The following is a 12,263-nucleotide window of genomic DNA, read 5'->3' on the forward strand; positions in this document are numbered from 1 at the left end:
CGCCTGCATTAAAGATGAATAGACGTCAAAGCCTCACTCTGGGGAAACCTTTTTTTTTTTTTCCCCCTTCCACCACCCTTTAAGCCATTGTGAGGATTTTTTTCCCCCTTCCTGGTGAAGGCAGCTATACTCCTCTAAGTGAAGATGGGTAAGGAGAGCTGGCAACTCGTACATCTCTATAAGTCTTTAGCTACACAATAGTGAAGATAAGGACAGCTTACATGTTTCGGCAAATAGTCTTAGTCATAACCATACTCCTCTAGGTGTCCCGTTTAGGTCCCAATCTTCAGTTCGCACGTGTGGGACCACTAATCCAGCACTGTGATTGTACCACAAGACCACCAGTCCCCTGCTGTCCTTCTATGACGACAACAGCCTCTTCTCTTTCTTGAGAAGACCCTGCCACCGGTCATCCAATAGGAAGCTGTCCACCTTGCGCACATTATAATTGTGTGTGTGTGTGTGTGTGTGTGTGTGTGTGTGTGTATATAGTTCTCTAAATTCAAATTCATACAATGTTTCCCTTTTTGGGCCAGTTCTGTGGCAGGTAGTCCTATCATTGCTTGTTGTATCCTCCTTTCCTCAACAATGCTAATTTTACTGCTTGTAGTGACCACTGCTTGAGACTGTTCGTTTGTTTTTATTTCTATATGCCCATCAAATGTTGTGGTGGTAGCATAAATGTCAAATGATGCAAGCACAATGAAACCAATGTTATGAGATATGGATGTGCTTAATTTGCAGTGATTACTCTTCACAGCTCTTCAGCATTCTAATGGATTTATTGTAGATATTTGGATTTATTTTGCTTTCTTCTTAAAGGTACATGGAGATGCTTCATTTTCTGGTCAAGGCATTGTCCCTGAAACTTTTACACTTTCAAATCTACCTCACTATCGAATAGGTGGCAGTATCCATCTGATTGTAAATAACCAGCTTGGTTATACTACTCCTTCAGACCGTGGCAGATCTTCTTTGTATACTAGTGATGTGGGTAAGTTCTCCCAAGCGATGCTCTAAGGAGATAGATAGACGCTGTGTGCGGATATAGATAGAGATAATCTGTATCTCACAAAAGTGAGTACACCCCACACACTTCTTCTTCTTTTTTTTTTTTTTTTTTTTTTTGATTATATCGTCTCATGTGACAACACTGAAGAAATTACACTTTGCTACAATGTAAAGTAGTGAGAGTACAGGTTGTTTAACAGTGTAAATTTGCTGTCCCCTCAAAATAACTCAACACCCAGCTATTAATGTCTAAACCGCTGGCATCAAAAGTGAGTACACCCCTAAGTGAAAATGTCCAAATTGGGCCCAATTAGCCATTTTCCCCTCCGAGGTGTCATGGGGCTAGTTAGTGTTACAAGGTCTCAGGTGTGAATGGGGAGCAGGTGTGTTAAATATGGTATTATCACTCTCACTCTCTCATACTGGTTCAACATGGCACCTCATGGCAAAGAACTCTCTGAGGATCTGAAAAAAAGAATTGTTGCTCTACATAAAGATGGCCTAGGCCCTAGGCTATAAGAAGATTGCCAAGACCCTGAAACTGAGCTGCAGCATGGTGGCCAAGACCATACAGCTGTTTACCAGGGCAGATTCCACTTGGAACAGGCCTCGTCATGGTCGACCAAAGAAGTTGAGTGCATGTGCTCTGTGTCAAATCCAGAGGTCGTCTTTGGGAAATAGACGTATGAGTACTGCCAGTATTGTTGCAGAGGTTGAAGGAGTGGGGTGTCAGCCTGTCAGTGATCAGACCATACGTTGCACATTGCATCAAATTGGTCTGCATGGCTTTTGTCCCAGAAGGATGCCTCTTCTAAAGATGATGCACAAGAAAGCCCGCAAACAGTTTGCTGATGTCAAGCAGACTAAGGACATGGATCACTGGAACCATGTCCTTTCGTCTGATGAGACCAAGGTAAACTTATTTGGTCCAGATAGTGTCAACCAGGTGAGGAGTACAAAGACAAGTGTGTCTTGCCTACAGTCAAGCAGGGTGGTGGAAGTGTCATAATCTGGGGTTGCATGAGTGCTACTGGCATTGGGTAACTACAGTTCTTTGAGGAAATCATGAATGCCAACATGTACTGTGACATACTGAAGCAGAGCATGATCCCCTTCCTTAGAATACTGCCTTGCAGCCCAGTCTCCGAACATAATGACCCAAAACACATCTCCAAGATGACTACTGCCTTGCTAAAGAAGCTGAGGGTAAAGGTTATGGACTGGCCAAGCATGTCTCCAGACCTAAACCGTATTGAACATCTGTGAGGCATCCTCAAATGGAGGGTGGAGGACCGCAAGGTCTCTAACATCCACCAGCTCCATGATGTCATCATGGAGGAGTGGAAGAGGACTCCAGTGGCAACCTGTAAAGCTCTGGTGAGCTCAAGGTGGTCAAGGCAGTGCTGGAACCTAATGGTGGCCACACAAAATATTGACTCTTTGACACTTTTGTTGCCAGCGGTTTAGACATTAAAGGCTGTGTGAGTTATTTTGAGGGAACAGCAAATTTAAACTGTTATACAAGCTGTACACTCACTACTTTACATTGTAGCAAAGTGTCATTTCTTCAGTGTTGTCACATGAAGATATAATAAAATATTTACAAAAAATGTGAGGGGTGCACTCACTTTTGTGCGATACTGTGTGTGTATGTGTGCATGTTCGTATGTATGTGTGTGAGATATAGATATAGATATATATATATATATATATATATATATATATATATATATATATATATATATAGATATATATATATATATATGATAGATAGATAGATATTATGCTTTATAAACCAGTGGATTTACCTTTGTCCTGCCACTGATCTATCATGGCATTCTGGTTAACCTTTAAAGCTTTAGAATGAATGTTTACTCTTGTCATTTGGTTTATTTGCAGTTGTCTGGTCAATATGTTTGTGTTCATTGAACCTGAAAGCATGTTCACATGAAGTAGTTTACGTTTTTTTTTTTTTTTTTTGCATCTGAGTATACTGTGAAGATAGTGTGTCCAAGCATGCAGCCAGCCTGCAGGTGCCATTCATATCTACAGTTTTTGTACAGAAATTGTCCAGCCTTAATTGGGCTTTTCTTCACTGTCCATCTTCCCATGTGCTCAACAAAGATATTTGCCCTTGCCATTATAAATGAATTAGAAAATGGGTAACAACTGGGCTAATCTGAATAAATGACAGATTTATATTTGCTTTTATTTGCTTTATGCATTATGGTTTAGAACAGGGCGCTCAACCTTGTGAAGAGCGACGGCCAATGTCGGGTTGCAGGCCATAATGAACTATGGAGTTTTACCGCCACTCCCCCAAACCACAAATGTAAGCGTGCCCTTACTGTCCTGAGCCCCCCTTATAAGGTTGTTTTCATACTCAGGCGTTGTGGTTTACCTGCACTGCAGTGCACATGCGACTTTACTGTGGGCTAGCTGTGCTTTATAGAATCCCAGAAAGTGCGCTAAACCCACAGGATATAATAGAAGTCTATGGCACAGTGCAACAAAGCAGCAGGTGCACTGCACTGCACCTTTTTGGATCAGTGTGAAAGCAGTCTAATGCCCCCTTTTTAAAAGTGCTCATATGCCCATTGAAAAACTGTGATGTTTAATAAACTGACTGTGGGGATGGAGGCATACATATGAGACTAATTAAGGAGAATTTCTCGGGAGAGGTAAAGAAACTTTATTCTTTTACTTTTGAGTTTTTTCATCACATAGTAATTAGGTTTCGGAACTCTTTAGACTGTCAAACTGGAGCCTTTAGATGTGCTTTAAAAGAAATGTAATCAACCACAAGGTGTTATTTGGGGCTGGGAGAAAGTGTGGTGAGGCCAAACGGTCGACATGGCAGAATTTTTCAGACTTGGTTGACCTCTTATCATTTAACTTTCAGGCTAAACTGTTTGATTCAGAAAAGTAAAAAAGAAAAAGTTAGTAGGGAACAAATAGCTTCCATAATCGAGCCTCAGAAGGGGGCCATACATTGTGTAAAAGCTTAGAGAACCCATGTAAATCATCCCTGGGAGCCCCAGCTGTTGTGTACAGCCGTACCTAAAAAAACAAAACAAAAAAAAAAACACACACACGACAGGATACCGCTGTATGCAGGCATACGCTGGTACGTGTGTAAAAGTCATGAGGTACATGCGCAAAGTGTCAGCTTATGTCCTCATGCAGCTGCATCTTGTAGCTGTTTTTCATAAATTGCCTTATGCAGCGCCTAAATAACTTTTACACAGATTCTGTATGTTCATGAATGCTGTTTGGCCCCCTTGCAGCTATGTCTTGAATTATTATGACTGTCAAGGCGTAATCATGAAAGCTTTCTATTTTTCCCATGTTAACTTTTTTTTAACTTTTCTGAATCAGTCTTTTGGGATTGAAAGTCATCTGTAAATGGTAATGTCCAACAATGTATGCCCTGTCAACTGAATGGCCTCGTGACATTGACCCATAGCTTCTGAGTGCACATACCTGTATCAAATCATAAAGCCCTATAGTTGTCGACATTTCTCTTTAAACTGCATCTAAAGGCTCCTGTTTGACAGTGTGTACCCCCCCCAAAAAAAATTGCAGATCAAGTCGCAAAGCCCTGTAATTCTTCACATTTCTCTTACTAACGGCTTCTGTTTGACAGTTTGCTTCCCCCCCATCCCAAAAAAAAACGAATTCTTGCACAAGACCACAGGTTTTCTTTAAAATCTTTTACATAAAAGCATGTTTGGTAACTTTTTATACATAGAATGGAATGCAATAAATTAAGGGGCACTTATAAGGTATTAGTAGCGGTGGTGTTGAGGTGCCTTCACCTACTGTTTTGCAAGTGCTCAAAGGTTTTTTTCTAGTTATGTTTATATGTACCTCTACTGACGCTAATCCCATTTTGTAGTAACATTTTATAAGAATGTTTGCAGCTTTATATGACTGTTATATCGTTTCGGTATCATTATAAAAAAATATATGAGCACAGTTGGTCTTAAGATGGCCCCATCTATCAAGAAGTCTTGCATAATGACTGTCTGTATTGCCCTACATAGCTTGTTAAACCATCACTAAACTTGTAGTGATGGTTTGAACTATGTTTGTTAGTTTTACTAATTTTGGCATTGGAGTAAGGAGTACTTTTTCCTTTACCTTTTTGTTTTAGGTAAACTAGTTGACTGTGCTGTAGTTCATGTTAATGGAGATGTTCCAGAAGAAGTCCTCAAAGCAACAAGATTAGCAGTTGAATATCAGAGGCTTTTTAGAAAAGATGTGATTATAGATTTGTTGTGTTATCGGCAGTGGGGCCACAATGAACTGGATGAGCCCTTCTTTACTAATCCTGAAATGTACAAAATTATCCGGTAAGTTGAGAATCAAATTTCTGCTGATATGTTTTTTTTCCCCTCTTTGTTTCCATAAAGACAACCTGTATTATAGTCCTTTTTTTTTTTTTTCTTTATCTTTTATATTATGCTAAATTTATCTGTTGATCCATTTTCCTTAATTTAAGTGCTGCATGTAAAATGTGTAGATAAAACTTTGGTTTGAAGATGGTAAATCTACTAGCCTTATAAACAGAAGTGGTCCTTGGAGACAAAGAGGCTGAATTCCAAAAACACTGAATTTTCCTTTAATTTATTAAGTGAAGATTCACAACTCCAATTATCCAATCGTATGTGCAAATTCTTTTATTTGCATGTGATTGGGAATTCAAAGTGAAATCAACTCTATAGTGTAGTGACGTGATTTTAGCAGCTACCATAAGTGTTGAATTTCCTTCTAATGGACAGGTGAAGTCATGTTTATTCATAATTGCTTCACAGATGTTTATTTCATCTAACCAAATATGTGGCTTCTTCTGTTTAGGTCACGAAAGAGTATTCCAGACGTATATTCAGAGCGTTTAATATCTGAAGGATTAATGACAGAAGATGAAATCTCGGACATCAAGACATCTTATTATGCAAAGCTTAATGATCATCTTGCCAATATGACTCTTTACACTCCTCCCCCGAACAACCTTCAAGATCACTGGAGGGAAATGGTAGAACCAAGTGCACGCATCACAACGTGGGACACTGGTGTTCCTGCTGACCTGCTTAAATTTATTGGAGCCAAATCTGTGGAGGTTCCTGAGGAGTTTCAACTGCACAGCCATCTACTCAAGATGCATGCCCAGGTTGGTTGGTTATAGTTACAGTGCCTTGAAAATGTATTCATACCCCTTGAAATTTTCCCCATTTTGTGATGTTGCAACCAAAAACGTAAATGTATTTTATTGGGCTTTTATGTGATAGACCAACACAAAGTGGCACATGATTGTGAATTGGAAGGAAAATGAAGTAAAGGTTTTCAATTTTTTTTACAAATAGATATGTGAAAAGTGTGGTGTGCATTTGTATTCAGCCCTCCTGAGTCAATATTTTGTAGAACCTCCTTTCGCTGCAGTTAAAGCTGCAAGTCTTTTATGAACAGATCTTTTCAGGTCTTGCCACAAATTCTCAATAGGATTTAGGTCTAGACTTTGATCTGGCTATTCTAACACATGAATATGCTTTGATCTAAACCATTCCATTGTAGCTCTGGCTGTATGTTTAGGGTCGTTGTCCTGTTGGAAGGTGAACTTCCACCCCAGTCTCAACATGATGCTGCCCCCACCATGTTTCACGTGGGGATGGTGTGTTCAGGGTGATGTGCAGTGTTAGTTCTCTGCCACACATAGCGTTTACTTTTTATGCCAAAAAGTTCAATTTTGGTTTCATCTGACCAGAGCACCTTCTTCTCAATGGTTGCTGTGTCCCCCACATGGCTTCTCGCAAACAATGGCCTTTTTCTTGCCACTCTTCAATAAAGGCCATATGGACAGATTCTCCCACCTGAGCTGTGGATCTCTGTAGCTCCTCCAGAGTTGCCTGCTTCTCTGATTAATGCTCTCCTTGCCCGGTCTGTCAGTTTAGGTGGACGGCCAGGTTTGCAGTTGTTTCATACTTTTTTTTTTTTTTTTTTTTTTTTCTCCATTCCATTTTATAACCTAACCCTGCTTTAAACTTCTCCACAACTTTATCCCTGACCTGTCCGGTGTGTTCCTTGGCCTTCGTGATGCTGTCTGTACACTAAGGCTCCCGCACAAACCTTGGAGGGCTTCACAGAACAGCTGTATTTATACTGAGATTAAATTACACACAGGTGGCCTCTATTTACCAATTGGGTAACTTCTGAAGGCAATTGGTTCCACTAGAATTTAGTTAGGGATATCAGAGTAAAGGGGGCTGAATACAAATGTATGCCACACTTTTCAGATATTCATTTGTAAAAAAAATTAGAAAACCATTTATTATTTTCCTTCCGCTTCACAATTATGTACCAGCTTGTGTTAGTTTATCACATAATATCCCACTAAAATACATTTAGGTTTTTGGTTGTAACTTGACAAGTTGTGGACAATTTCAAGGGGTATGAATACTTTTTCAAGGCACTGTATCTATACACAGAGGTTGTTGCAAGCTCTATTCACACTCTGTATTCTGTTCCAGTACTTTAGCAATCCTTAGACAGCAGCCATGAAGCTTTGAAAACCAACGGTCTCATTCCCAGATACAGTGACGTTGTTCCTCCTTGACAAATGGACAAATTATTTTCTCACAGAAAAGTGTAGCGTCAGGGAATTATGTTCCAACATAAGTTATAACATCTCTATGATCCTATGATCCCTACAGTGCATTTGAGAAGAATTTTTGGTCCCTACTCTGTTGTAATGGCAGCCTACATTTCTAATATAGTTTTTGTATGTGATTGTAGATTTGCCTGTGTATTGCTTTTTTTTTTTTTTTTTATTTAGTTGTATACCTGTTTGTTTTATTGTTTGTTTTTTTAATTTAGTCTAGAATACAGAAGTTGCAGGAAGGAACAAAGATGGATTGGGGTACAGCTGAAGCTTTGGCTTTTGGGTCGTTACTTTGCCAAGGTAATACAGTTATCTGTTTTTCTCCTAATATATGCTTTATAGAACTTTCTGTATATGAGCCATGATTATTTGAGGTCCTGAAGAGATTAAAACAAACCTGTAACCAAGCACTCCAAAAAAGGATGCACTTCATGCTGCCTGGCAGTACCTTAATTTTAGGAAGGACCTCCACTGTTTGCCACATAAGCTTCACTGGACCCTACTTTCTTTGGAAGTACTGTGCTGTACTTCCATCCTGACCCCTTTTACTGTTCCACAGGCAGGTGCAGTGCCTCTTTGTTGGCCACTAATGCTTCCATCTTTTGGATGTGAGATAGTGTGATGAAGGTGGAATGCAATAGTTCTGAGCTAGAACCAAGTCGGGATTTTCTAGATCTGTGCACCTGGGTCCAGGGGGTGGCTGTGCACACAGAAGTTTGCTTACTTACATGGTGACTTCTGTTACTGTTTTTTGGATATAATGGGTTGACTTTGTAGTTGCATTTGCAAAATATCCTGTAATCTCCTAATCAAGCCCCATCATCCATATTGTAAGAAACAAAATAATACATGGTGCGTAACAAGTGCCCATCTTGGGTGGTACAAGTTAAGTCAGGGGTGTCTAACTGTTTGACCTTCGGCCCCATTGGAAGAAGGAATTGTCTTGGGCCAAACATAAAATACACTAACAATAAGGATAACTGATGAGCAGAAAAAAAATCAGGCAGATCACAAGTTGATGATCACGGATATAGATAATACACCTACCTAAGTAATCTATTTTTTATTGTAAAAGAGCAACATAAAACTAGTGCAATATTTGACACTGTTTAATAAACTAATGCAATATCTGGGTTGATGTATGTAGTAATGATTCTCAATTAATTTGCAAGGTGGTTATCGGATGTTTTTGGTTCTAATTTTGCCCTTTGCATGCATCATCTTTGAAATTAGTTGTTCATAGATATAGGTGCTGCCAAAAACTGATGACTTGAAGCAGGCATGATTGTGAACAGTGGGATATTTTTCTTTGTGAAGATAAAACGTATTAAAGAGAGACGTTCAAATTTTCTTTTGGCCGCATGTGTTCACATTTGCAAAAAAAGTGTAAACATATTTTTACAAAACATTCCCCCCAAAAAATCAACATTTAAACAATCACTTTAACTAAGTTTACAATTTTTTGTTGGGCTGCATTCATACCCGTCTTGTATAATTTGCACTTTTCAAGTAAGAGAAATTATCTACAAAATGAGGGGAAAATCCTAGATTGTTGTGTCTCCTCATTTACAGTTGGGTCTTTTGCACGCTGCAGCTTGAAAAAGCGCAGTACAGCTTTTTTTTTTTTTTTTTTACTGAGCTAAAATACAGCCCATTAATTGTAATGTTCCTATGCATGCAGGTTCGTAAACAAGCGACGCGTATTCTTCAGTTAAAAATAAAATAGAAATATCTGCATTTTTGGTCAGTAATTTATGCCAAATGTGCACTTTTGCGCACGTTTGTGTGTAAATTGGCACGTTTGCCTGCAAATTTGCACAGATTTGTCATTGTCAATGTCAGAGCAAGCTGCTGCGCATGCACGAAAATGTGCGCGAATATACATAAAAAAATAAATAAACGGAAGAATTAGATGCTCAAACAGGAGTATCGTGTGCAGGAAACCTTGCTTTGACAACTGTAGTACTTTGGATTCCAATCCATTTTGTGTGACAGTGGTCACCAAGAGAAATCAGGGGGCGAATCTACCCAGAAGTGCTTGGAAGGCAATTTAAATCTAACAAGGGTATGAATACTTCCAGACACTACCCAAAAGTAAAGTTATGGCTTTAAATTTTCTATGATTAATATCAAATTGCATGATTAAAATTAATTTATAATATGAATAGGTAAGTGGTCAGATGGACATAACTGCAAAGTCCAAAGCATTCTTTAAAAATAACCATCTGTTTTACTGTTGGATCGCAAGCATCAGAGTGCTTATAATCTGATATTATTTCTGTTGTGTTATTAAGGGTTTAATGTTCGAATAAGTGGACAAGATGTAGGACGTGGAACCTTCAGTCAAAGACATGCCATGGTGGTTTGTCAAGAGACTAATGACACCTACATTCCTTTAAACCACATAACACCTGACCAGAAAGGCTTTTTGGAGGTGTGTAATATGCATATGACCAAATATATAAAGTATTTTTTCTTGGTATTTAAAAGGCATTCTAATTTTAACGCTACATACCCATGGATGTTTTTACAACCGCTTTTATGTGCTTTTTTTGCAGCTTAAAAACACCTGTCCATGTTGGCCTATGGCCTCATGCCCATCATGGCGTTTTTGAGCGGTAAGTGGCATAGGCATTTTTAAGCTCCAAAAAAAGCCCAGGACCATTGTGTTCTGAGACTCCAGCACTAGAGCTGTAAAACGCAAGACACCTGTAAAAGTGGTGAACGCGATTTAACGAGGCTTAACGCTGTATACACAGCATTTCTCTGTCTCTATTCAAAATCGGTGATTCCCTATGGGAGCCCATTGATTTGAATAGAAGTCGCACCAGTAGTTAGATCAAAATAATCCAACTTGCAGTGCAAATTGTGTGCTGAGAATCTTGAAGGGGAACCCCCGAATTGTTTTTGCGTGAGGTTCCCCCCAAGAGCCATACCAGACCCTTTATATCTGAGCACGCAGCCAGGCAGGTCAGGAAAGGGGGGGGTGAGTGAGCCCACCCCCCCTCCTAAACCATACCAGGCCACATGCCCTCAACATGGGGGGTTGGTGCTTTGGGTCAGAGGGAGCGTGGCCTCTAACGTGCGTCGAGTAGCCCTGCCCTATGCCAATATAAGACATTGCACACGGCAGACCCAGCATTACATCTGGAGATCGCATCGAGTTAACATCGGAAGAAGAACAGAGGGAGAAGACACAGCAAAAGAGCAGAAGATAGCGGAGAGAGAGGACAGCGTAGAGGAGAGAACACATCACCAGAAGAGGGAGAAGAGCCGAAGCTGCCTTATCTTGATCCGACTTCTGGTGCTGCTTCTATTCAAATCAATGGGCTCCTATAGGAAACCATTGATTTTTAATAGAAACAGAGAAACGAGGCTGAAAGCTAGCCTGGCTAAATGTGCATTGATGCAAACCGTGAGAAAAAAAAATAGTTTTTAACGCCGATATTCATTTTTTTCCTGGCGTCGGTACTAGCTTTACAGCTCGTTTTTAAAAATGTCCATGGGCATATAGCCTAAAACAAAACACAGAACTGAAAAAAAATGCATATTCCGATAGAGATATGGGGTTGATTTACTAAAACCAGAGAGCAAAATCTGGTGCAGCTCTGCATATAAACCAATCAGATTCCAGGTTTTTTGTCAATGCTTAATTGATCAGGCTGAAGTTAGAAGCTGATTGGCGACTCATAGCTGCATCAGTTTTAGTAAATCAAACTCATGTCTTCTTTTAATGTTTTTAATTATATACTATTTGGGACATAATGATGTGTTTATGATGTAATTTATATCCTGAAATAAGAGCCCAGGGCATTATAGATTTTGTTTCCTTATTGTCATTCTTTGCCGCTTCAGCATAATTGGAAGAAAAACCAGCATTCACAACACTCAATTGTTTACTTTACACTTGCTGGAGTGTTGCCCCAATATTGATTGGAAAATAGATTAAAAAAATAGTACCGTTTGTAATATAACTGGGCTAATGACCTTTAAAGTGTATCTATATCTCGCGCACACACAAACAATGTAAACTGGCATTCATCATAATGAACACACATGTCCAGATAATAATATCCATCTTTATGCCCTGTAGAGGGCCTGGGAACCTCAAAAACCAAGACTGCACTATAATGCAACCAGTGACCAGATAACATGGTTGCTGGCTGTGGCCTAACCCCTCAATTTGTTTCTATCATACTATTGGCTGGTAAGGTTTCACATCACAGCGATAGGCCAGTAGTAAAGCCAAAAACGTGAAAGGGAGTCAGTCAGGGCAAGTGAGTGCAGAAGATGGTCACTGGTTGAAACCTGTGTTTTGGGGGTACCTGGTCCACTCTATCAGCAAAGCTGCTACACATAAATTTTTCTAGTGAAACATTTGCCGCCTAAGATAATAGACTTTGCAGATGAAGAGTTTGTAAGGTTGGTTTAACTATGAATATGTCAAACATTACCTGTAATACAAGACTTTCTCTATAAAATACTTGTTCTAGTACTGCAGGTGTTTTGGGCATTGTAATTTAAAATGTGCCAATTTGGTTTATACATTTTAGAGACCAGTCTGCCACTTAGCTAGTTAGATGTTCCCTACATT

General features: G+C 39.5%; 1 protein-coding gene across 2 annotated transcripts in view; it reads left to right on the top strand.

The window, feature by feature from the left end:
- Window positions 1-12,263, top strand: part of DHTKD1 (dehydrogenase E1 and transketolase domain containing 1) — a 61,753-nt gene that overhangs the window by 21,574 nt on the left and 27,916 nt on the right. For both annotated transcript variants that reach the window (XM_077469218.1, XM_077469217.1), the window contains exons 6-10: window positions 823-994; window positions 5,168-5,366; window positions 5,872-6,184; window positions 7,885-7,969; window positions 9,964-10,103. In XM_077469218.1, the coding sequence (XP_077325344.1) occupies window positions 823-994; window positions 5,168-5,366; window positions 5,872-6,184; window positions 7,885-7,969; window positions 9,964-10,103 (909 nt within the window). The remainder of the gene's footprint in view (window positions 1-822; window positions 995-5,167; window positions 5,367-5,871; window positions 6,185-7,884; window positions 7,970-9,963; window positions 10,104-12,263) is intronic.

Source organism: Lithobates pipiens, unplaced genomic scaffold (assembly GCF_037356315.1).
Source record: "Lithobates pipiens isolate NorthernLeopardFrog02 unplaced genomic scaffold, aLitPip1_a1.2 Scaffold_8, whole genome shotgun sequence".
NCBI classification, from domain to species: Eukaryota; Metazoa; Chordata; class Amphibia; order Anura; family Ranidae; genus Lithobates; species Lithobates pipiens.